The sequence below is a fragment of the Mya arenaria genome, chromosome 9, assembly GCF_026914265.1.
Source record: "Mya arenaria isolate MELC-2E11 chromosome 9, ASM2691426v1".
NCBI classification, from domain to species: domain Eukaryota; kingdom Metazoa; phylum Mollusca; class Bivalvia; order Myida; family Myidae; genus Mya; species Mya arenaria.
Genome location: NC_069130.1, coordinates 46127468 through 46153973, shown reverse-complemented (window position 1 = coordinate 46153973; position 26506 = coordinate 46127468). Strand labels below are relative to the sequence as shown.

Below are 26506 nucleotides of genomic sequence, written 5' to 3'. Positions count from 1 at the left end.
AATCTTATTTTCGTGAAAATAACTTATTTTTGACCAAAACCTACTATATTTTGGTCAAAAATCTTATTTTCGCCAAAACTAACTCTATTTTTATATTTCTTTCAAAATCTTATTTTCGTGAAAATAACTTTTTGACCAAAACTTACTATATTTTGGTCAAAAATCTTATTTTCGGCAAAACTAACTCTATTTTTCATATTTCTTTCAAAATCTTATTTTCGTGAAAATAACTTATTTTTGACCAAAACTTACTATATTTTGGTCAAAAATCTTATTTTCGCCAAAACTAACTCTATTTTTATATTTCTATCAAAATCTTATTTTCGTGAAAATAACTTATTTTTGACCAAAACTTACTATATTTTGGTCAAAAATGTTATTTTCGCCAAAACCTATTTTCATATTTCTTTCAAAATCTTATTTTCGCGAATATAACTTTATTTTCGCGAAAATAGGTTATTTTCGTATTTTAGTCATACTGCGCGCATGCGCTATGTTAAATGTTCGTCACGTATTTGCTTTAATGGCGGCCGTGAATGTGAGTTTTGATTTTTTTTAACACAATTCAACAACTTTTCAGATCAGCATCACATTATGTGTGTAATCAGAGACATTTAGGAAATGCAAAACCATATTAATTGAGTTTAATATTTGAAAATCATTTTTCATTTGACGTATAATTTCATGATCCTGTTAGACCTGTTTATAACGCTCTGCTTTCGTTTTACGTGTATGTATACTGCTCAAAGCTGGAAAGTCATTATCCCATTATGACCTCCAAATAAACAATTACATATGTATACACATACTGTTTAAGAGGGGGAAAATAATAGATAAGTTATTAAAGGGAAAAAGGCTAAAGAGTTAACAAAATACTTTCTGATTATATCGCATAGATTCTACTTAGTCCAAATAATTGTATACTCAATGTTTCATCTATCGGTGTATACCGTCTATCGATGTAATCCGAAACATGCCGAATATCGATCACGTGAACGGGTACCTGCACTTCGTATTGTTTATATTCATTCGAGAGAACTGTCAGCTACAAACATTTAAAGATCATATTGTTTCTACGCGTAAGTATTCCCCCAAAATCAAAAAAATATACGTAATTACATTTTTTCTATATTCTAATTCAACTTTCTAAATGTAAGCCATTGCTATTGCTAGAATCTCGCAAAACCCAGATTGGATTTTCCCGATTTCATCTATTTATATATGCTGATGACGTCACAGACAGGTGCTTCTTAACAATGTGCATATTCGCGGTCACGTTACCTCCATGTTTGGTATTGTTATCTACTGAAAATGTCATATACACCGGTTGATTGTACATACGTCACAAAACAAAAATGGCCGACCCCTATGTCACCAAATTGGTCAGGTGTCGGACATATACTATAGAAATACTTTTATGGCCACATAATTTTATAGGTAATTAAATCCGCAACATATATATATATATTAAAAATTATACATTTATATCAACTTCGATTTTACAATAAGCAAAGGAAGTCTTAGTACACCGATAGATAAAACACACAGGCTACGTTGACGGATTGTTTTTAGATTTTTGATATGGCAAATCCTTCACCTACAAATTGTTTAGTATCAAAAGTTGGTAGTTATTCCTATCGGGATTCCGGGTTAAAGCATTTAACATCAAAAAAATATCATAAAAACAAGAAATATTACCCGATTATGTTATTTTATCGTCCTAGTCCCTAAAATCGCGACCAACCTTGATTCGCGGCCATCTTGGTTTTTACCTGGTTATCACTTGAAATGCACGTATCTGCAAAGCTATGACGTCATTTTTACTACGAACTATTTACAAGAGTAGATGCTTTCCAACTCGCGAAAAAATGTCTTTAAAACAGATAAATTCACTTGAAACAATGGTTAACACTGCAAACAACATAGTTTTACTAATCCCAAATTAATTGCCATAGAAACCAACCATATTTGCCACATAACATCCTTAGAAATTCGCTGGTTATTTCATCTGCTTTGTATACATTTTATCAATGACGGTCACGTGACCTAAATTCTTGTAGGAAGGCAAAGCAAACTTATAATATGTGTTTTCATGACCCATAGTCTTAGTGTCAAAATAAAGAAATTAGTGAATGTTAATTTCTGTTTTAGGTGCATCCCTAAGCAGTGATAAAGCAGTACATAATTTATTTCCAACTGCCCTTAAACATGCTTATGTACAAAATGATCAGAGAGGAAGGCACTTATGTCCTTAAGTCATCTAGAATGTTCAGTGTTCCTGAAAATACACTTAAAGAGACAGTTTTGTCTTTGGGTTAAATTATACTTTCCCCCACTAAGAGTAATTTGACATGATTTAATGTTTTATGTTTACAAAATACTGTAAATCTTTTCTTACAAGTTGAAATTTTGAAATTAACATTTTTAAAGATATGTTTGACTGTTTTTCTCAAAAAACAATTGATCAAAATAGTGTTGGCCTAATTAAAACGTGCTGACCTAGATTACGTCAGAGCTCGCGAATCAAGGTACTAGAATCAAGATGGCGGCCTAGTTTCAGTGTCTGTACTCTGTTGACATTATTTACGTGAACTATTGACCGTTTGTCCTTAAATACTTGTGGAAATATGGATAAATAAATGGCATGTCTGACAAAAGTAGTTAAATTATTTTATTGTTTTGCTCAACTTTATTATTTTTTATTTATTCCTTACATCCGCGAATCATGGTTAGTCGAGGATATATTAGTTCCGTACACAAAAATGTCGTATCCTTCGAATAATTATGAGTTTGACGTGTTTTTTTCATTGCTTGCTGTCAAAACACATCGATATATACATGAAGGGCACCTGCAAGGCTTTCACGTCACAATTTTAAAACACTCGGAATATTTCGGCCATGGCCGAGTTGTTACGATTGTATTAACGAGGTCTATCTCAAAGCTTGTCGGAGGAGGCCGAGTTATTACGATTGAATCGAGTTGTTCCCCTTGGCATAATTGTTGTCTGTGTCAGTCAACTTAATTGTTGTCTGTGTCAGTCAACTTTCGTTTTATTGGAAAGGTAAACAACGTGTTTTAATGCATTAAATGCTTGTTCAGTGCAAAATAACTTCTCACTTACATGGTAAAATATGAATAAACCTTTATGGTCAATTTCAACCATAAAATACTTCACTTAAAACAATTTCAATATTTTTAAAACACCCCCGGTTTTTGCACTAACCTGTTTAGACGTTAGGGATTGGAAGAATCCCGTATAACACGTCTATTATTTTAGACTAAGATTCTACTGTACTCATTCATCCATAACGGTTGCACAAATGTCATGAATAGATGAAATTGGACTTGTTTATCATACATGTAGTTATATATATATGAATTGTCATTCTCAATGACAAAAGTATTGCATTTTAGTTCAATTTATGTTTTATTGTTTTTATAGTAGGAAACCAGCCTTTCTATTATTAATGCACCAGTCAATTGTAACCACGGCCCCCCAGGTCCAGGGGTATACCGGGGAAATGGGCAGTGTTTTTACCTTTCAAGTGGCCCTGCAGTGCCGGGTGAATGCGCTGGTTTTGTCTTCGCTTTAATTATAGCGGGTAGTGAGCCTTAACTAGGGCCCCTGGGGTGCGGGGGCATTTGGCGGAGAATTTACCATCTGTTCGTCCTCACAGAGCGGGGATTTAACCGGGGTTGGCTGGACCGAAAGTCAAAGTCCTCGCTATTCCCCGGACCGGGGGGGGGGGCGTGGTTACAATTGACTGGTGCATAAGCTTTGTGAAAAATCATCCTGGTATCCCAGCGCATACTTATTTATAGGCTGTGAATCATAGTAACACATAATCATCAATTTGGTGTATGATTACATGGCTTTTTCTATAGTACCCAAGGGTCCGACTATCAGACCCATTCCCAAAGCAAAATATAAGGTATTTTTCCCAATCTTCAGAAAAAAATACCAATAAAAGAATTATTTTTTTTTTAGAAAGTCTTTTTATATGTATTGGTTCATTTGCAACATCCTAATAAGTCATGTCATGTAATGTTTTTTTGATAATAGATCTCGGAAATCATTGATTTTCATCTCATTCAGAGATCAGTATGAAATATTATCTGTCATGATTTATTGCAATAGATATTTACAACCCAAGGATTGATATTTCAGCCATTTTGGGTCTTTTAAAGGGAAAATAAACTAAATCATTTCCTAATTCTCAGGAGACTACACAGCTTTTTCTTTTAACTGTAAAATTTCCCAATTTCGGCATTTTCACGACGCAAAATTTCCCAAAATGTCGAGGGTCTTTTTCCCAAAATGGCCAGAGAAAGCCCAGGATTATTTAGATATTAACAGTGCCTCTGTGAGCTAAAAGGCTGTACTGTACCTTATTTTTAACACAATCACATTAATTATTCTAACATGTCAAGTAGAAAAGTAAGGAGAGATTCTTTTTCCTCCGATATGAAGACACATGACACATGATAATCAGAACATATACAAAGAAACATACAGTCTTATAGAATAAAACTTTACGTAAAAGTTATACAACAAACATATAAATCAGGTAAGAAGGATAACTATAAATACAATGAATAATACTGTATTATAACAATGCATCTACACATGTACTGAAAAAAAGTGAATGAAGCATAGTTTTATGATTTCATTTACCTTATCTGTTGATACCTGATACTACTATATATTTTAGGCTGTAGGCCTGCATGGGAGTCGAACCTCCTACCCATAGATTGATAGTCAAGTGCGGTACCACTAGACCACGGATCAGCATCAATTTAATCATTCTCGTTCACCAGAGTGATGATGCTATGGGTTCTATAGATTGGATTTATCACGAGAGGGGTGAGAGTTGTCTAGTGGTATAGGTGTCCGTCTCTCATCCATGAGGTTTTGGGTTTGATCCCCATCAGGGTGAGAGTTGTCTAGTGGTTTAGGTGCCCGCCTCTCATCCAAGGGGTTCAATCCCCACCAGGGATACTTTCTCATGGCCTCTCAAAATGGACACAGTACTGGTTTCTGCCCAGGAAACGGACCCGGGAGTGATTCTATAAGCTTAACTTTCGTCACAATCGAGCTAAAATAAATTTATATATACTCTGACTCATCGAACCTGCGATTGGAGGTCGAAATTATACAGTATTTTTAAAATCTGCAGTACATTCACTTAAGAAAATTAGCGGTCAGCTGTTATAGTAGCTGAACCAGTAGACAAAATATTCTCTCGAAATACTAAGCTGTTTTAAAGATGCACTCTCACAGATTGAACGTTTTGTCAACTTTTTTATTCGTTGTCTTGAAATGAGCCAATATTTGCGAAAATGCATAAAAACCAGGAATATAAGACTGCTGACAAAAAATTAGATCATAGAATTTTATATTTAAGTTCAAAAAATGATTTTTAATGCATTTTTCTTAAACCATAAGTAATGGATTTAACCATAAAACATTAGTTTTCGAGCGGAAATATAAAAATCTACGATCCAATTTTTTGTCAGCATTCTTATATCATTGGTTTGCAGATATTCAAGCAAAAAATGCTGTTTCCAGGACAAAAGAAAATGTTGTAAAATTGGTAAATCTGTGAGAGTGCAGCTTTAAGGGTTATGTCAGTATGTATTTACCAAAATATAGAGTTATGCGACTGCATCGCATTAAACTGATTATTTTGGTAAAAAAAGTAATAACCATGAACCATTACAATGGTTATTACTTGAATACTTTTATGCTGTATAATATGTAATAATTTTAACCCCCTACCGATTTCACCGTAGGGGATGTCCGTCCGAATATCATGCACATCATTTTATTTTATTGGTTGCCATGGCAACATAAAGAATCAATTTATTACAATTTATAAGGGTCATATAAGAACAGCAAAAATGTTATCCAAAAATTATAAAAGCTGCTGTGTATAGCACCTATGATACATTTGGCTGGTATAGCAGTGAATACACCAATTTCTTTCATGCTTTATGATGAAATATGGGGTTTTAACAGTGAAATAACAACAGTGAAAATATCAATTTGATATTTTCACTGCAAAATAAGGAGTGAAAATATCAACTTTCAGAACTACTTTTAAATTACTTGCCTTGATCAAAACAGAACACTGGACTTCAGTAAATTATGTCAAAAATGTTAAAAGAATAATAAAGAAATGTTTTATAAATTTAAATAATTATATAATTGAAAATTAACAACTTACCATTTAAAACCGGTTATCCCATTTATCAAACATTTTACTGATCTTTGAAGCTGAATGTTCGAACATTTGCTTTCATACCAAACAAATTACAGACAAAAACAACTGTTCAAACATAAATAAAATTATATATCATCGTTCAAATGTATTTTGAACTGTTAACCGTTCTAGTACGTAAAATGAGCTTCCTGGAGAATTCACACAACAATTTACAGATAGATCCGAGATTTTTTACCCCACCCACACCTCAAAATGTGTCAACAAACTAGCGTGGCATTTACTCTTTATCTGGAAAACAAACCTTTTATTTAAAGCGAAACAGACTGGTCTCTGACAGTAAGATGACTGAATATTAACTTACTATAAAAACACACGTACATGCAGTCTTAAACTTAAAGAAGAATGGTTAAAATCCAATGAGTATCCACATTTGTTTTGCTAACACATTTGACCTTCCAAATTTTCATTCTTTAAAGGTTACACACCACCATTGTTATTCCCTATATAATTCAATGTAAAATTATAATTTTTAGACAACATTTAAAGGCATTTCGAGCGAATGCGAATGCCACATATATTCTTAAAGTACAAACTTTAAATTACCTTTTAAGCCAATAAAAAGGGGGGTCAAGTTATTCCTAAGAAAAATCACTCCACTTGAAAAACAAACTCTAAAAATTGCACCGTCCGCCATGACAGATCTTCCAAAATGACCTTTCAACTATAGGGCAGCGGTTTATGCTTTAATCTCTACTCTAAATGATAAATCAAGCAAGAATAGATACTATAGGTATAAAAACTAAACTAAACTAAAAAAAAATTGTTATGATTGATAGACATGTTTTCACATGCTCAATACACTGTAAATCAAAACTATCATTATTCCTGATACTTAAGGTATAAAAGTTTCAGGAATAATGATAGTTTTGATTTACAGTGTATTGAGCATGTGAAAACATGTCTATCAATCATAACAACTTTTTTTTTATTGAGAATTTTCCACACAACGGAAGTACATATGACGTAATGGTGACGTCATTCCTTAAATAGCGGCGTAGTAATTTGGTTATGTATTCATGCCCATCTTAAAATAAAAAGTGTTTTCATTATTTTTTGGAACATATGTGCACTAATAATACTTCATTGTTTACTGTTCATAAAGCTTTGCAATAAAAAAAAACAAGCGAATATTAAGCTATAAGAATGAATAGCAGAGAACTATTTCTCAGCAAACCAAAAGTAGAAATGTTGACAGCTATAATTATGCATGAGGGGTGCCCCACGGGTAATGGCGTAAAGCTCACCCTTTTCAAAAAAGGGGGTAATTCAGAAATAAATAAAAAACAAATAAAACTCCGAAAATAAGCATAAAAGAAACAGAAAATTTGTTTATTTCAGTGTAAGATCGTATTTAATTTCACTCGTGAACATAAAAAAACTACATTTTCACTCGTGGCTTCGCCACTCGTGAAAATATGTTTTTCTATGACACTCATGAAATAAAATACGATCTTACACTGAAATAAACAAATATCCTCTATCTCTTAACTGGATCTTTGCCCTGTATAATGAAGTATTAAAACTTGGTTCATGTAATGTAATATGTGGATAGAGGGCAATAGGGATATTATGCAGGCCAATAAAAAATAGATAATTTACATCGTGAAAAAATGTGGTGGCTATTTCAACATTTTCTTAAAGATGCACTCTCACAGATTGAATGTTTTGACAAGTTTAAAAAAATTTTTTTTGTCTTGGAACGACCCAATTTATATCAAAATGAATGGAAACCAATGATATACGACTGCTGACAAAAATCAGATTGCAGATTTAGTTTAGTTAAAAAAATGTGTTTTTCTTAAACCGTTAGTAACTCTTTTAGCCATAAAAGATAAATTTTCGATGGAAATATGAAAATCTGCGATCTGATCTTTTGTCAGCAGTCTAATACCACTAGTTTGCAGATATTTATGCAAAAACATGGCTCATTCCTAGACAATAATAAATAAGTTGGCAAACAGTAAATTTTTGATAGTGCAGCTCTTATTTTAATGCTGGTAATTTCAATTTGTTTAAGAATCCGAAGGGGACTTTTGCAATGTAAGTAATACTCAGTGACTTGTTTCTTTTACCAGGTATTGAATAAGATCTAATGGCAAAACAATGGCCTCATATAGAGAATTATTAAAGGAGAAGGAAGCCCAGAACTGGGTAAAGGCCGCCCTCGCCCTCAACATCACCAAGGACGGATTACAAGATTTTCTGGAGGATGTACTGACATGCGTTCACCAGGACATCTATAGCGCCGTTAGAACATCCAAGGCTCTTCCATCCGGGGCAGCATGTGCACATTGTTTCACAGAAAACTTGTTGATGTGCCCAACTCGTGGGATATGCACCAGTACTAGAAACTGTAGATTTCATAACTGTCCTCAAAAACTGTATGCTCCTTGTCCAAATGGGATTTGTGAAGGCGTCCGTGATGAAATAATCAAACATCACAGGTTTTCGGGACCATCATGGAAGAATACGAATGCCGACAAATGGAGCACCATTCCCTGGGAGATAGGCAAATGTTTCCTGCCTCCTGATGGCTACAAGACCGTGTCCTCCATCAAAGACAGTGACTTTAACGGAGTCATCAGCGTCATGATAAATTGCGAGGATTTCAAAACCAAACTGTCGTTTAACGTTGCGACACAGCAAAATTTATTAACAGAGGTAAACATATTAATCACACTATGATCATATTAAACGATTCCGTTGACTTTTTAAAGCTGCATACTCACAGATTGACAGTTTTGAAGTTTATTATATTTTTTATCTCAAATTCAGCTGATTTCGCACATCAATACATTTAATTTAGTCATATAAGACAACTTACTTAAGAACTGCCGGGAAACTAATTTTTTACTAACGCTTTTTTCCATACAACATCTCACTGTATTATTATGCCCTCCTTCGAAGAAGAGGGGTATATTGCTTTGCACAGGCATGTCGGTCGGTCGGTCCGTCGGTAGACCAAAGCTTGTCCGAGTGATAACTCAACAAATCCTGGACGTATGGTCATCAAACTTCACATGAAGGTTGGGCCTGACCAGTAGATGACCCCTATTGATTTTGGGGGTCATCAGGTCAAAGGTCAAGGTCACAGTGACCTTTAATGGTAAAATAATTTTAAAGCTTGTCCGAGTGATAACTCAACAATGCCTGCACCCATGGCCCTCCAACTTAACTTGGAGGTTGGGCCTGACCAGTAGCTGACCCCTATTATTTTTTGGGCTCAATGGGTCAAAGGTCAAGGCCACAGTGACCTTGAATGGTAAAAGGTTGTTTGAGTGATAACTCGACAATGCATGCACCCATGGCCCTCAAACTTGACTTGGAGGTTGGGCCTGACCAGTAGATGACCCCTATTGTTTTCGGGGGTCATTGGGCCAAAGGTCAAGGTCACAGTGACCTTGAATGGTAAAAGGTTGTCCGATTGATAACTCAACAATGCCTGCACCCATGGCCCTCAAACTTGACTTGGAGAATTGGCCTGACCAGGAGATGACCCCTATGGTTTTTGGGGGTCATCTGGCCAAAGGTCATGGTCACAGTGACCTGGAATGGTAAAAGGTTGTCCGAGTGATTACTCAACAATGCCTGCACCCATGGCCCTCAAACTAGACTTGGAGGTTGGGCCTGGCCAGAAGATGGTCCCTATTGATTTAAGGGGTCATTGGGCCAAAGGTCAAGGTCACAGTGACCTGGAATGGTAAAAGGTTATCCGAGTGATAACTTGACAATGGCTGCACCCATGGCCCTCAAACTTGATTTGGAGGTTGACCCTGGCCAGAAGATTGTCCCTATTAATTTTAGGGGTCATTGGGTCAAAGGTCAAGGTCACAGTGACCTTGAATGATAAAAGGTTGTCCAGGTGATAACTCAACAATGCCTGCACCCATGGCCCTCAAACTTGACATGGAGGTTGGGCCTGACCAGTAGATGACCCCTATTGATTTTAGGGTCAAAGGTCAAGGTCACAGTGACCTTGAAAGCAAACTCGACAATTCTTTGACCTATGGTCATCAAACTTGACATGAAGCTTGGGCCTGAACAGTAGATGACCCCTATCGACTTTGGGGGTCATCAGGCCAAGGTCAATGACACAGTAACCTTTAACGCAAAAAAGTTAACAAATCTTCCCCCACTGATATCTCAACAATGCCTGAACCTATGATCATTAAACTTGACATGGATATATATTAAGCCTGACCAGTAGATCACCCTTATTGAATTAGGATTCATAGAGCCAAAGGTCAAGGTCACAGTGATCTTGAATGGTAAAAGGTTGTCCGAGTGATAACTCAACAATGCCTGAACCCATGGCCTTCAAACTTGACTTGGAGTTGCATCTGACTTGAAGATGACCCCTTATGATTTAAGGGGTCATCCAGTCAAAGGTCAAGGTCACAGTGACCTTGAACGAAAAAAACTTGTCTTGTGATAACTTGACAATGCCTGCACCCATGGCCCTCAAACTTGACATTTAGGTTTCTGGTGACCAGCTGATGACTCTGGATTTTGAATTCATAGAGTCAAAGGTCATGACGGTCATAACACACTTTATCTTCACACTTTAATGGTCATAATTTTAAAACAGCAACAAATCAGCTGTCATTTCGGTCCATGCATATTTCATTCAATTGTCCATATAATCCTGACAACATGGCGCTCAGGGGGGGCATAATGTTTGACAAACATCTCTTGTCATTATATCACTGGTTTCCAGACATTAACGCAAACATTGGCTCATTCCCAGACAAAACATAAAAACGAGGCCTAAACGGTCAATCTGTGAGAGTTCAGCTTTTAAGAATGTTCATAATAAGTGTAGAATGTTTCAGTATTCACTTGAAGTTGCTCTGATTATTTTGTACATTCATTACTCTAATCCAAACAACCAAGAAGTCTTTAAGTGCATATATAGTTTAGTTACTACATATTGCATGATAGTATGCATTTCATTTTGTGCCATCTTCACCACAACTACAAGCTGTTAGTCAAAACTTATTTCAAACATTACATTTAAGGTTCGGGACATTGGTCGACGCGTACGTCATTCCCATGACCAGAGGGTCAAGGACACAGAACTAGTGGACTTCCTGTTCAAGCTACGCACCCTGCTGGAGGATAAGACTGAACTAGCAAACCGACCCGAGGTACAAAACGCTGTGGAACAGCTTAAGAAGGTACAAATTTACATGATAGCGGACTAAACAGATTATACAGGTATGACTTTAGAAGAGAGATGGCAAAACTGAACTAGCATACTGGCCAAATGCACAATTAGCCGCGAAACAGATTAAGCAGGTATGGCTTTCCATGATAGAGGCCCTAGGTACAAAACGCTGTGGAAAAGAACAAAAAGGTATGGCTTTCCATGATAGATGACACAACTGAACTAGTATTCCTACTCAAGGCACAACATCCCATGAAACAGACTAAATAGGTATGCTTTTACATGATAAAAACCACAACTGAACTAGCATACCGGCCCATAGCACCACACTCCGTGGAATAGTTTAAACAGGTGACTTTACAAGATAGATGACACAACTTAACTAGCATACCCTAGGCATGACATGCATACCGATGTAAGGCACAACATGCCACAGAACAGGTATGAGAAAGGGTATGAGTTAACATTTACTTTTTTGTATTAAATTCGGTCGACGCGTGTAGAAATACATAGTAACTTGCTAGAAGAGTACTTTTAAATTATAACGTGTGTACTATTTTTTGTATAGTTCAGGCATGAGTATTAAAAATAATTTTATTATGCATGGTGAAACTTCGCAGACGACTTGACTGCCAACTTCTGCACATGTGTGCACCCGGAATTGACTTATTATGTTATGGGACACAATTAAACTAGCATACCTTAAGCTCAAAAAACGGTAGAAGTGCTTCAACAGGTATGAACTCATATCCTAGAGGACATAACGAAACTATTATATCGACTCGAGGTTGCGAGGCCGTGAAACAGCTGAAAAAAGGTATGATTGCAAGTGTCCTTTTTAGCTCGACTATTCGAAGAATAAGGAGAGCTATACTACTCACCCAAGCGTCGGCGTCACCCCTTGGTTAAGGTTTTGCGTGCAAGCACACATAGGTTAATATCTCAGCAACTACTTGAGGTATTGCATTGAGACTTTATACAATGGTACTCAACCATCCAACCTACTTAATTAACCAAGTTTGATACAGTACACTCCACGCGGAACTACCACTTTCCGTTTTCCTCGGCGGATTTTGGTCATCGCGGACACGACATCCAATTGATCATAATCCTCTTTCCTCGGCGTTTTTACTCGTTCACCCACCGAGGCTGATCAGTGGACCGTATAATTACAATCGCCGCGTTACTCGGAGGTAAAAACACCGGTCCACTGATCAGCCTCGGTGGGTGAACGAGTAAAAACGCCGAGGAAAGAGGATTATGATCAATTGGATGTCGTGTCCGCGATGACCAAAATCCGCCGAGGAAAACGGAAAGTGGTAGTTCCGCGTGGAGTGTACTGTAACTCTACTTTGCATTTAATGCCAATAATAGGCCTTTATTATTTGACTTAGAAATTCTGGTTAAGGTTTTGCGTGCAAGCACACATAGGTTAATATCTCAGCAACTACTTGAGGTATTGCATTGAGACTTGATACAATGGTACTCAACCATCCAACCTACTCAATTAACCAAGTTAGATAACTCTAGTTTGCATTTAATGCAAATAATAGGCCTTTATTATTTGACTTAGAAATTCTGGTTAAAGTTTTGCGTGCAAGCACACATAGGTTAATATCTCAGCAACTACTTGAGGTATTGCATTGAGACTTGATACAATGGTACTCAACCATCCAATCTACTTAATTTATGAAGTTAGATAACTCTAGTTTGCATTTAATGCAAATAATAGGCCTTTATTATTTGACTGAGAAATTCTGGTTAAGGTTTTGCGTGCAAGCACACATAGGTTAATATCTCAGCAACTGCTTGAGGTATTGCATTGAGACTTGATACAATGGTACTCAACCATCCAACCTACTTAATTTACGAAATAATTGCCCTTAATTATTCGACTCAGAAATACTGGTTAAGGTTTTGCATGTAAGCACACATAGGTTAATATCTCAGCAACTACTGGATGAATTGCATTGAGACTTTATAAAATGGTACTCAACCATCCAATCTACTTAAATAACCAAGTAAGATAACTCTAGTTTGCATTAAATTCAAATAATGGCCCCTTTTTTATTCAACATAGAAATTCTGGTTAAGGTTTTGCATGTAACCACTTTTAAGTCAATGCTTCAGCAAATACATCATGTATTGCATTGAAGCTTTACACACAGGCTCCCAACCATTTAACCTTCTTATTTAATCAAGTAAGATAACTCTATCTTTCATATTATATAATTTTTGCCCCTTTATTATGCTTCTTAGAAATTCTGGTTAAGGTCTTGTTAGGCCTAAAAATAAATACATTTGGTTCGTGTTACCCGACCCTACCTACGGAATAGGCGCCGACCCTACCGTTTTTATAGTCAGTTGCAAAAGAAATGAAAAAAAAAAAAAAAAAATCTTTTTTTTTTGGTGCTTTTCAATATGTAGTTTAAAACCTTAAATGCTTATATAGACGATAACTTTAACACCATTTTCCAATGATGAAAATGGCATTCTTATATAAAGTCTAATAAAAAAATAAAATAAAAAAAAGTAAAAAGCCTACCTACCCTACCTATTTTTAAAGAGGATGTAACCCTAACCAAACATTTTTTTTAGGCCTTAGCACACATAGTAGTTGCTGAGATATTATCCTATGTGACATAGGATAATATCTCAGCAACTACTTAATGTATTGCATTGAGACTTTATACAATGGTATTCAACCACCCAACCTAATTGAATAATCAAGTTAGATAACTGTGTTTTGCAAATAATGGCCCTTTATTATTACACTTAAAAATTCTGGTTAAAATTTTGCATGTAACCACATTTATGTTAATATCTCCGCACATCATGTATTGCATTGAAATCTAATCTAACAGTGATCCATGCATGTTTCGCCAAAACTTTTCAATCCTTACACTGAAAAGCGGCGGAATAGTCGAGCGCGCTGTCTCTGTGACAGCTCTTGTTTTATATCAGATTCGATTAACTCGTGCAAAGATATTTCTGTACTCTTGTGTAAGAGGAGCGATTGGGAATTATATCGAGTGGACTACCTTTTGTGCGGATCAGGTATGCGTTTATTGAATACAATTTAGAATAGTATGGTTTGACCTCGTCACCGGACTTTAGACCCTACTTGACCTTGCACCTAATCAGATCAACGGACTTTAGTGTAGGTGGGGGCCTCTATTCGACTTTGCACTTAATTATATCAACGGAATTTACTGTAGGCGGGGGGGGGGTCCTATTTCACCTTTCACTTAATCAGATCACCGGACTTTAGTATGGGTGGGGGCCCCTATTTGATCTTCCACTTAATTAGGTCACCGGACTTTAGTGTAGGTGGGGTTCCCTATTTGACTGTGCACCTAATCAGATCAACGGACTGAAGTGTAGGTGGGGCCCCTATTCGACCTTGCACTTAATAATATTAACGGACTTAACTGTAGGTGGGGGTCCCTATTTGACCTTCCACTTAATTAGATCACTGGACTTTAGTGAAGGTGGGGTCCCCATTTGACCTTCCACTTAATTAGATCAACAGACTTTAGTGTAGGTCGGGGCCCTATTTGATCCACCTAATTAGATATCACCGGACTTTAGTGAAGGTGCGGGTCCCTATTTGACCTTCCACTTAATTAGATCAACAAACTTTAGTGTAGGTCAGGGCCCTATTTGATCCACCTACAGACAAAGCGAAAACATTTTTCCTTCACAGGACATTGCGACAGGTAAAGACTGAAAGTAGGTGCGGGTCCCTATTTTACCTTGCACTTAATTAGATCAACGGACTTTAGTGTAAGTGGGCGTACCTATTTGACATTGCACCTAATTAGATCACCGGACTTTAGTGTAGGTGCGGGTCCTTATTTTACCTTGCATTTAATTAGATCACCGGACTTTAGTGTAAGTGGTCGTCCCTATATGGCCTTGCACCTTATTAGATCACCGGACTTTCGTGTACGTGAGGGCCCCTATTTGACCGTGCGCCTAATTAGATCACCGGACTTTCGTGTACGTGAGGGCCCCTATTTGACCGTGCGCCTAATTAGATCACCGGACTTTCGTGTACGTGAGGGCCCCTATTTGACCGTGCGCCTAATTAGATCACCGGACTTACAGTGTACGAAATTCGGATTTGAATCTACTAGCCAATTCGGGCTACCAGATAGGAAATTTTACTAGCCCGAAACCAATTTCACTAGCCCAAACTTAAACACTATAAAGTATCACTCGATCGGAATAATTTTTGGAAGTTTGAATATGATTCCACAACGATTCTGATCATCTAATCAAGCACGCCCATACAGTTTCAATAAATGTTCCCCAATCTGAACAATGCGTCAATAATAAATTATAGTCATACGTATAATAGTGTAGTCATCAAAAGTTCAGTAATGCTACGTTTACACTATGTTCCCGGTGGCCACGGCAGCCCCGTTTCAGACAACCGTGGAGAAAACGGGATAAACATGAGACAGCGCGGGGGAACGGGATATGCAAACGTGACAGACCGTTATTGCCGTGCATGCCGGGCCAGAATTTTAAACTGTCAAAAAAATTGCCACGGCAGCCACGGTGTGGATGAGAAACGTAGTAGGTCGTAGTAAAACGGGGTAAACGCAATGACACGTGACAGTACGTAATAGGCCGTTACACAACTTATAAATCGTCCGTAGGGGGGCGGGAATAATACGTAATCCCCGGCATCTGAAGTTCCTTTCTAGTTTTGTTACGTCGTGCTTCGTTTTGTCACGGTTTTCACGGCAAGCTAAGGTGGACGATAGCCGTTTCGTTACGTTTCATTTGCGGTGAAAACACAAAATCGTCTTCATCTTGGGAATTCATGTTTACTTGTCGAAGTATTCTGATACAGTAATTGCTGTTGCCTGGGGGATTTGCTTTATACCGTGGACACAAACGTAATCCAAAGCTCTGCGGTGTTCGCGTTCGATGCATAGGAGGCCTTGACAAAACGTGGAAAACGCATCAGACCTTGATCAAGACGTGAACAACGTGAGGAATCCTATCAGAACGTATCAGACCGGGACGCAACGTACATGCATCCCTGGTAGACCGCGCCCGGACCTAAGTGCGCCTTGGACGAACCACTTTTTCGCCCCTACGGCTTGTCACGGTTACCACGATAAAACGTGAGGAAACTTAGCACAACCTAACAAAAATTGTTTATGGCGACAAAAATGGCCAAAATCCCACGGCGCAATACGTTTCGGGCAAACGGGGCTGCCGTGGCCACCGGGACCATAGTGTAAACGTAGCATAACTAATGCACCAGTCAATTGTAACCACGGCCCCCCAAGGTCCGGGGTTATACCGGGGATAGCCGGGGAAATGGGCCGTGTTTTTAACTTCCCGGTGGCCCCGCAGTGCCGGGTGAATGCGGTGGTTTTGTATTCGCGCCAAATATAGCGGGGAATGTGCCTTACTTAGGGTCTCTGGGGTGCGGGGGCATTTGGCGGGAATTTTACTTATCAGTTCGGGGGGTTTACCTGGGCTTGGCTGGACCGAAAGTCAAAGTCCCCGCTATTTCCCGGACCTGGAGGGGCCGTGGTTACAATTGACTGATGCATAATAAAGTTTTCAAAAAGGTAATAAAAAGAGAAACATGTTTTCTGGACATATCATTTATTCAATGGAAAGAATTATGTACTTTTAGTTCTGTTATCCAATGCATCCTTGTCAAATCCGATATGCCCCAGCGATTGTGCAATGACATTTTTCTCTTTTCAACTTTCAGTTTCACTTTCAAGTTTCGGAAGAAACAACAAAAATAAATCGATGTTTATATTGCCAATATTACTATAATTGTTCTTTAGAATAAATGGCAAAGCAATTCAAAGGTATAAAATAGAACCTTACTATACTGTACACTGACAACGATTTAACTATATCCGACAGTTCTCCTTTCACTTTGATTAAATTTGTCAGAAGTAAACGGGCACCTGTTTCCTGCGCATTTAAGACGATGCTTGTAGAATGATTTATTTCTGTTCGCATTAGAAACTTAAATATCTTTCTTTTTATTTTAGCTAATAAATAAAATATATTTAAACAAAATAAATAAAATATCAATGTTGATATTTCTATTTTGGCATTGTTGATTTTCATAGCCATCGTAGTTGTCGAAAACTGCCGATGTCATCCGTTAATTTACATAATGGGCGGAGTTATTGACGTCATAGAGTTTGACTGCTGCTAACAGACACAGTTACTGGTTAAACACTGATCGATAATTACTTGTCACTTCGGGCATTATTAATTTTTACATGTGTTTATATTCATTGATTAAATAAACAGACATTCAGCACATGGTTTGAGCCCTGAATCGCAGAGCATTTAGCTTTTTGATCATCATAAATTCCGGCGAATCCGACTTCGCCGTTGTCAAGGCGACTTAGTCGCTCCAGTCGCCTTAAAGGACGCATTCTTAAATAATAAGGCATGGCGAAAAAAACAACAAAAAAACCGATGTGTTACGCATTTAATTGGCATGGTCTTTTTTAACTCACATAAGGAAAAAACGGTAGCCCGGTCGGGCTAGTTTCTGTGGAAAATCGGTAGCCCCAGCTGATATTTGGTAGCCTCGGACTATCGGGCTACCGCGAATTTCGAACACTGCGGACTTCAGTGAAGATGGGGGTCCCTATTTGACTGTGCACCTAATTAGATCAACTGACTTTAGTGTAGGTGCGGGTCCGTATTTGACCTTGCACCTGATTAGATCACGGGACTTTAGTGTAGGTGGGGGTCCGTAATTAACTTTGCACCTGATTAGATCACCGGACTTTAGTGTAGGTGGGGGTCCCTATTTGACTGTGCACCTAATTAGATCAACTGACTTTAGTGTAGGTGGGGGTCCGTATTTCACCTTGCACCTGATTAGATCACGGGACTTTAGTGTAGGTGGGGGTCCGTAATTCACTTTGCACCTGATTAGATCACGGGACTTTAGTGTAGGTGCGGGTCCGTAATTGACTTTGCACCTGATTAGATCACCGGACTTTAGTGTAGGTGGGGGTCCGTAATTGACTTTGCACCTGATTAGATCACGGGACTTTAGTGTAGGTGCGGGTCCGTAATTGACCATGCACCTGATTAGATCACCGGACTTTAGTGTAGGTGGGGGTCCGTAATTGACTTTGCACCTGATTAGATCACCGGACTTGAGTTTAGGTGGGGGTCCGTAATTGACTTTGCACCTGATTAGATCACCGGACTTTAGTGTAGGTGGGGGTCCGTAATTGACCTTGCACCTGATTAGATCACCGGACTTTAGTGTAGGTGGGGGTCCGTAATTGACCTTGCACCTTATTAGATCACCGGACTTTAGTGTAGGTGGGGGTCCGTATTTGACCTTGCACCTGATTAGATCACCGTACTTTAGTGTAGGTGGGGTCCGTATTTGACCTTGCACCTGATTAGATCACCGGACTTTAGTGTAGGTGGGTTCCGTATTTGACCTTGCACGTAATTAGATCACCGGGCTTTAGTGTAGGTGGGTTCCGTATTTGACCTTGCACGTAATTAGATCACCGGGCTTAAGTTTAGGTGGGGTCTCTATTTGACCATGTATCTAATTAGATAACATGACTTTAGTATAGGTGGGAATCCCTAATTGACCATGTACCTAATTACTAGTAGATCACCGGAATTAAGTGATGGTCGGGGACCCTATTTGACCTTGCATCTAATCAGACCAACGTACTTAGGTGTAGGTGGGAGTCCCTATTTGACCTTATTAGAAGCGAGGCCAAACCAAGGTTGCGTACCGATGGGTCACGACCCATTACAGACCCATGACACAAATCGTCAACTGGTCTGAACCATCCCACGTCTTAACCGTACGAAGTGGTAGCCTCGAAATTATTAAGTCGTGGCAACAACATGCAAGTCGTGGGAACGAGTAATTTAGTTGAGATCCCGAGATAAAAAAAATAGTTTTATTTACACATGTCACCTTTATGACAACGTACATACACTTTCTGATGTAGTAAAACTGTTTTCTGTTCAAATTTGTCTTTGTAATATAAGTTTATAGTTTATATTATTTTGTAAAATAGCCTTTGAATTATTGGATGCTTAATGTCTTGATCTGTTTTGTTGACAGCTGCAAACAGACGATTTCAAGATCAGTGCTGAGAACGAAGGGGAGATATTGAAGGAAGGTAAGAGACGCTTTTGATCAAATTGACGTATATGGATATGGATGAAACTGTGTGTATGGTGGCTTATGTAAAGAGCTAGCTTGGGGCTGTGATGAGTAGTAGGGTGTAGGTCACTGTTTCTAAGAAAGAAAAATGGTTTCCGCCCACTAACTTTCGTTAAGAAAGATAAGATAGTGTTGAAACTCTGCATTTCTAGCACACCGGATAGGCATTTCCGGTGACGTCAGCCGTGCTGGAATATAAGTATCATGTGTTTCCGGTACGGATAGAAAAATCCGACCCGAGGGCACGCGCGTAAGCCGGTAACGAGGCTTTCCGAGTTATCGGACACGCAGCGTGCCCGAGGGTCGGAATTTTCGATCCGGACCGGAAACACATGATTATTTTTTTTTGCATATCTTAAATTATCAATTTGTGGAAAAAAATGACGTAGAAAACGCACTTTTGTGCATTTCACCAAAGCGCGCGAATACTTATATATTTAATTGCGCTTTATTGAAATGGCATAATTTACTTTTCATATTCCAGACAAGAAAAGAAATAAGAAGTGGCGCGTTGTTGCGCGTGACTCCTCTTACAAGGGGTGTGTAAGACGGGTTTTTTCCACCACTAGTCACATGACCGGAAACACACGTCCGGTATGCAAGAAAATTCCATCTGGTTCCCCTGCCATGCCAGCTGAGTCACGCTCTGTGACGTAATACTTTCTATTTCTTTTATTATACAGGTTATGTAACTATAATTATGAGATTTCAATAGAATAGTGCGATAAACATAAACTTTACTAAAATATACCTTCAAAACAAAAAGTAACCCTTAAAAGACGTGATACTCAGAAACTTCTTGACGTATGCCGTGAATAAAACTTACTGCGCGTCATGCCGTGAGTAAACATCATCGCACGCCCTTTTTGGTAAAATGTACAAACATGCGCTTTTCCATGTATTTTTTCACAAAATATTGTAATTCAAGGTATTCTAGAAAAATGTCTATCATATGTGTCGGTTCCTCGGTTCCAGATCGAAAAATCCGACTCTCGGGCATGCTGCGCAGTCGGTAATTCGGCAAGCTTCGTTACCTGGCAACGCACGTGCCATCGAGCCGGGTTTTTTTCTATCCGGACGTGTGTTTCCGGTCATGTGACCGGTGCTGGAAAAACTCATCTTACACCCCCCATGTAAGATGAGTCACGCGCAACAACGCGCCATTTTTTATTTCTTTTATTGTATGGTTTGTGAAAAGTATAGTATGCAATTTCAATAAAGCGGAATCATAAATATAAGTACACAATACTTTTAATTAAAATTGAAAATACATACTCGTAAAAGCGCGATTTTTAAAGGAACTATTTGACGTCGATAGTGATTTAAAATGACTGCGCTTTATGAAGTCAGTACACGACGTCGCACGCGCTTTTGCTGAAATGTACTAAAGTACGTTTTCTACGTCAATTTTCCCACTAATTCATAATTTTAGGTATGCAAGAAAAAACATCAATCATGTTTTTCCGGTCCGGATCGAAAAATCCGACCCTCGTGCACGCTGCGTGACCGGTAACTCGGAAAGCCTCGTTACCGGCTTACGCGCCTGCTCTCGGATCGGATTTTTCTATCCGTACCGGAAACACATGATAGATACTTATAAGAACGCATACAACTTTTAACTTATACAACCATTACACTATTGCTGCCTTTCTTCTTACCAAGCGTCTTGTGATATTTCTGCTTCTTATCACCTGTACCAAGCGTCTTATGATATTTTTGCATACCGGACGTGTGTTTCCGGTTATGTCACCAGTGCTGGAAAACCCCGTCTTACACCTCCTATGTTAGATGAGTCACGCGCATCCACGTGTCACTTTTTATTTCTTTTATTGTTTGGTTTATGAAAAGTATATTTAACCATTTCAGTAAAGCGCAATCAAATATATAAGTATGCAAGACTTTTGATTAAAATTGGAAATAAATAATTATAAAAAACGCGATTTTCAGAGTAACTATTTGACATCAATAGTTATTTAAAATAATAGGTTGTCCGGTTAGCGCACTCGCTTCTCACCTAAGCGACTCGGGTTCGATTCCCGGCTTGGGCGCATGTGAGTTTGGTTTGTGGTCACCAAGCCGGACAAGTGGGTTTCCTCCGGGTTCTCCGGTTTCCTCCAAAACACAAGACCACACTCTCGCGTAATATCGTGCCAACGAGAGTGATTAATATAATGTTGTAATAACTTGCTTCACAATCGTTGTAAAATAAATATGTTTAAACTAAACTAAAATAATTGCGGTTTATTACGTCAGTAAACGATGTCGCACGCGCTGGTTCGTAAAATGTACATAAGTGCGTTTTCTATATCAATTTTACCACAATTTGATAATTTTAGATGTGCAAGAAAAAAATATCAATCATGTTTTTCCGGTCCGAATAGGAAAATTCGACCCTCGGGCACGTTGCGTGGCCGGTAACTCGGCAAGCCTCGTTACCAGTTTACCCGCGTGTCCCCGGGTCGGACTTTTCTATCCGTACCGGAAACTTGTGATATATACTTATAATGTTGCTTCTAATCGTCTTATGATAATGCTGCTACGTATATTCTGCAACAAGCGTCTTGTGATATTGCTGCTACTTATCTTCTGTACTAAGCGTCTTGTGATAATGCTACTTCTTATCTGATGAACTGAGCGTCTTGTGACAATGCTGCTTTTTATTGTCTGTAACAAGCGTCTTGTGATAATTATACTTCTTATCATCTGCAACAAGCGTCTTGTGATAATGCTGCTTCTTATCTTCTGTAACAAGCGTCTTGTAATAATTCTGCCTCTTATCTTATGTACCAAGCGTCTTGTAATAATGCTTTTACTTATCTTCTGGACCAAATGTCTTGGTAAAGGCTGCTACTTATCTTCTGAAACAAGCATCTTGTGAAAATGCTGCTTCTTATCTTTGGTACCGGGCCTCTTGTTAAAGGCTGCTACTTATTTTTTGCAACAGACGTCATTTGATAATTCTGCTTCTAATCTTCTTAACAAGCGTCTGTTGATATTACTTATCGTCTGCATCAAGGGTCTTGTGATATTGCTTATTTTTATCTTTTGTACCGAGCGTCTTGTCACAAAACTGATTCCTGTTTTCTCACCAAGTGTTTTGTGATAATGCAAACGTATATGTTCTTATTTTTATGTTTTTAATGATATATCTTTACATTTACTTCAGGATTACGACTACGTTTGGCAAACCATTACCGAACCACGTTGGCCGACATGCCGATATCTCCCATTCTCGGAGAAAAGAACGCCAAACTCAGGAAATTCTACGTGGCACCGAAAATTGTGGAGAAAGACCATCGAAAAATCGGCAAAATTGACAACAAAGAAAGCGGTCAAAAAATAGCAAAATTTTCAGATGTTTTTAAAAAAGAAATTCAGTTGCTCAGAAATGTTTTCCTTGTTGGAGAACCGGGCAATGGCAAATCTACATTCTCCGTAATGTGTGCCCTGGATTGGACTCACCAGTATTTACCAGCGGAGGAAAACGTCGGTATTAAAACAAGCTTTGCCGACCCAGAATTCTTCAAAGAGTTTGCATTTTTGTTCCATGTCACCCTACGAGATTCAGGTAAAACGTGTGATCTAGCACAAATGATCAAGGATCAACTTATACGTAAAATCTACCACGAGAAGGATGCCGATGATGGTTACCGGCTATTACAGACGGTGCTGGAAAGTGAAACATGTTTAATCATAGCTGACGGCCTCGACGAATGGACCCATCCGGAAAACGTAAACTGTACCTGCAAAACTGAGGAAAAAGTCACCCCTTTCCGAAATTCGGCCAACAAGGCCACACTCCTCACGACAACGCGTCCCTGGCGAATGTCACAGTTCAGAGTGCAGGATTCAAAGATCGACAAATATCTTGAAATAGAAGGAGCAGCAGACACAAAGCAACTCGTGGAAAATATCATCAACATTCTTAATGGGGGAAATAAGGATGAACGGACACCAGAGGCTTTCATGGAAATGGCGTCAGAGAAGGATCTTGAAGGATTATTGTCAGCACCTATCAGTACCACCCAGCTCGTGTGCCTGTGGTTCGAGGGCAAATCGTTAACCGATTCAAAGTGTGACATTTATGCTGGCGTGATAAACATGCTATCATGTAGACTAAAATGTGTGCAAAGCGGGAATAACATTCCGGAAATTGAACTGCCATCTGTATTAAAGGAACACGAATGCTTCGTGCAAAATCCCATGGTTTACCTTGCGCTGGCAAAGTTAGCATACACAACTTTATATTCAGAGTGCAGAGATTCGTCTGTTGTCTTCAGCAACAAAACAGTCAACGCTTTGTTAAGCAGGAAGCAGGTTGAATTTGCATTGAAGTCAGGCTTACTCACGGAGAAGAAATCCAACTCATTGATCAAGAGATCATCTCACTTTTCATTCTTTCATAAAACACTTCAAGAGTTTTTAGCGGCTCTTCATTTATGTTTAAATGAAAACGACTACAGTCAGCTATCAAACAAGTACGAACAAGATAATAAGGAAAATATCTTGAGAGATGTTTCTCAGACATTTATTTTCATATGTGGAATGAAGCCCGAGCTCGGTGTACAAATGTCTTCATGGATCAATAGTTCTAGACCACCATACCAACCACCATACCAACCACCAATCGACAATAGAGAGGCTGAACTACTTCAGCACCTGATTCTCTCCGGGAACCGTGAAGCCAGGGCGAACAACTATGGTGACATACCGCTCTATCTCGCACACTTCGATATTCTATATAGGGACGAGGATAGTGACGAGGATAGTGACGAGGACGAGGATAGTAACCAGGATGTCGTAGTGTTAAAAAAGCTGATGATGATAAACAAGGAACGTATTCAGTCACTAGACATCGATAGACGCAATGATCAAATTAATGGGAAAGAGGTGCAGGAGGTGATCACATCCTCCTCCGACTCCCTCAAAGCAGTGACACTGTGTGGCCGTGATGGGCAGTATGACCTGTCCCAGTGTCACAGGCTGGAATATCTGGATATACACGGAGACAATACAACACGTGTGCAGGTTGATCCAACACATATTACAACATGTCGCTTACATAGTGTATCATCGAATGTTGAAATGTACATATTTAGATTATTTAAACACGGTCAAAGGTGGAGTAAACTACAACGTGTTGAGTTATGGTACGTTGAGAATGTCCAGTTACTTGTGGATACACTACCAAGTCTCCCTCAGTTACAACGCCTTGAGATAGGGTGTACAGATCTAGGTGAGCTCCACCTCCTCCCTCCAGCCTCCATCACCGATATTACACTTGATGATGTGACAATGACAGCGGAGGCGGTGCGGAGTCTGATAGAGACGATGAAGAACATACCACACACCATTACATGCGACATGCAGTTATGCACGGTGAAACCTGCCAGTGAGGTGGAAGACATCCGAGAACATATGGACAGTTCGCCGTCATTCGAGGTTCTCAAGTTTTACGATATGTGGAGGCTTGATTTCAAATTCACCAAAATGTGAACAATAAGTTAAATGTAAGCATCGATGATGGGAATTCATGTTTGATGAAAAACAGTGAAACAATCAATGGGGAAGTGTCATTCTATTTATAGAAATATATGTCACTTTTCCCGGAACTAATTATTATCAACCACTTTCTATGTGTATTTAATTAATTTGATTTATGTTGTGTATTTGCATGCATCCTGAGTCCTTAAAAAATTGTTTGGTTAGGGTTACATCCTTTTCAAAAATAGGTAGGGTAGGTAGGCTTTTAATTTTTTTTATTTATCTTTTTTATTTGGCTTTATGTAAGAATGTCATTTTCATCATTGGAGAATGTTGTTAAAGTTATCATCTATATAAGCAATTAAGGTTTTTAAACTACATATTGAAAAGCAAAAACAAAAAAAAAACATGTTTTTTTTTTATTATTTTTTTTGTTTTTCATTTTTTTTTTCAAACTGACTATAAAAACGGTAGGGTCGGCGCCTATTCCGTAGGTAGGGTCGGGTGACCCGAACCAAATGTATTTTTTTAGGCCTAAAATAGATTTAACTGGACACAGCAATGTCGTTGTGGCAGACGTTATTAAATATATCTGATGGGGATGAAAACTTTCTTTTTTAATTATAACACAACAGTCCGTAATCAACACGTGCAATAGTCGGTTAATTAATCTTGATCGACATTTTTTATATGAATCTCTTAATAAAGCAACTCATTTCCTAGTTTAAAGCGATATCATTTGATAAATGTTAGGTATTTACTTCGCTTATGGATTATGAATTAATGGGAAATATTTAGTTTTTCTTTATTTACAATGGCATCCTTGCTCAGCTGTATTTTATATTCTGTATTAGAGGAGTATACCAATAACACGTTGACTTTTTATGTTTATTATCGATTACATAAATTGAACATTATTATGAAATCTACAAAATGATATTATGTATCAACAAATACTACAAAAGAAATAACCAAACATTGAGTAGATTTAGTAACCTAAATAATAGTATATATAATTGCCTATTATTAAACATATCACACAATTTGATTATAACTGAAGAATATATGATTAAACGTTGAAAATATTGTTTGATTTGTATTTAATACAATGAGGGTGAGGATGTGTTAGAATGATGATGATGATGATGATAATGATTGTGGTGATGGCGGTGGTGGTAACGACGACGACGATGATGATGATGATGATGGTGGTGGTTAATACGATGAGGATGAAAATGTGTTAGAATTATGAGTATAAGTATGATGATGATGACTACAACCACGACGCCGACGTCGATGATGATGATGATGATGATGATGATGATATAAATGATGATTATGATGATGATGAT

The 26506-nt window shown here is 38.2% G+C and overlaps 1 protein-coding gene across 2 annotated transcripts; it reads left to right on the top strand.

The window, feature by feature from the left end:
* The first annotated feature begins 481 nt into the window (after positions 1-481).
* On the top strand, positions 482-26231 carry LOC128202647 (uncharacterized). Of its 2 annotated transcripts, none has more exons than XM_052903664.1 (5): positions 482-538; positions 8361-8946; positions 11304-11462; positions 19569-19626; positions 22837-26231. In XM_052903664.1, the coding sequence occupies exons 2-5, from the start codon at positions 8389-8391 to the stop codon at positions 25164-25166; spliced, it is 3105 nt and encodes a 1034-aa protein (XP_052759624.1). In that variant the 5' UTR covers positions 482-538; positions 8361-8388; the 3' UTR covers positions 25167-26231. The 2 variants fall into 2 exon arrangements, with proteins under 2 accessions (XP_052759624.1, XP_052759623.1); XM_052903663.1 differs by lacking the exon at positions 482-538 and adding an exon at positions 4731-4865.
* Positions 26232-26506: the final 275 nt, after the last annotated feature.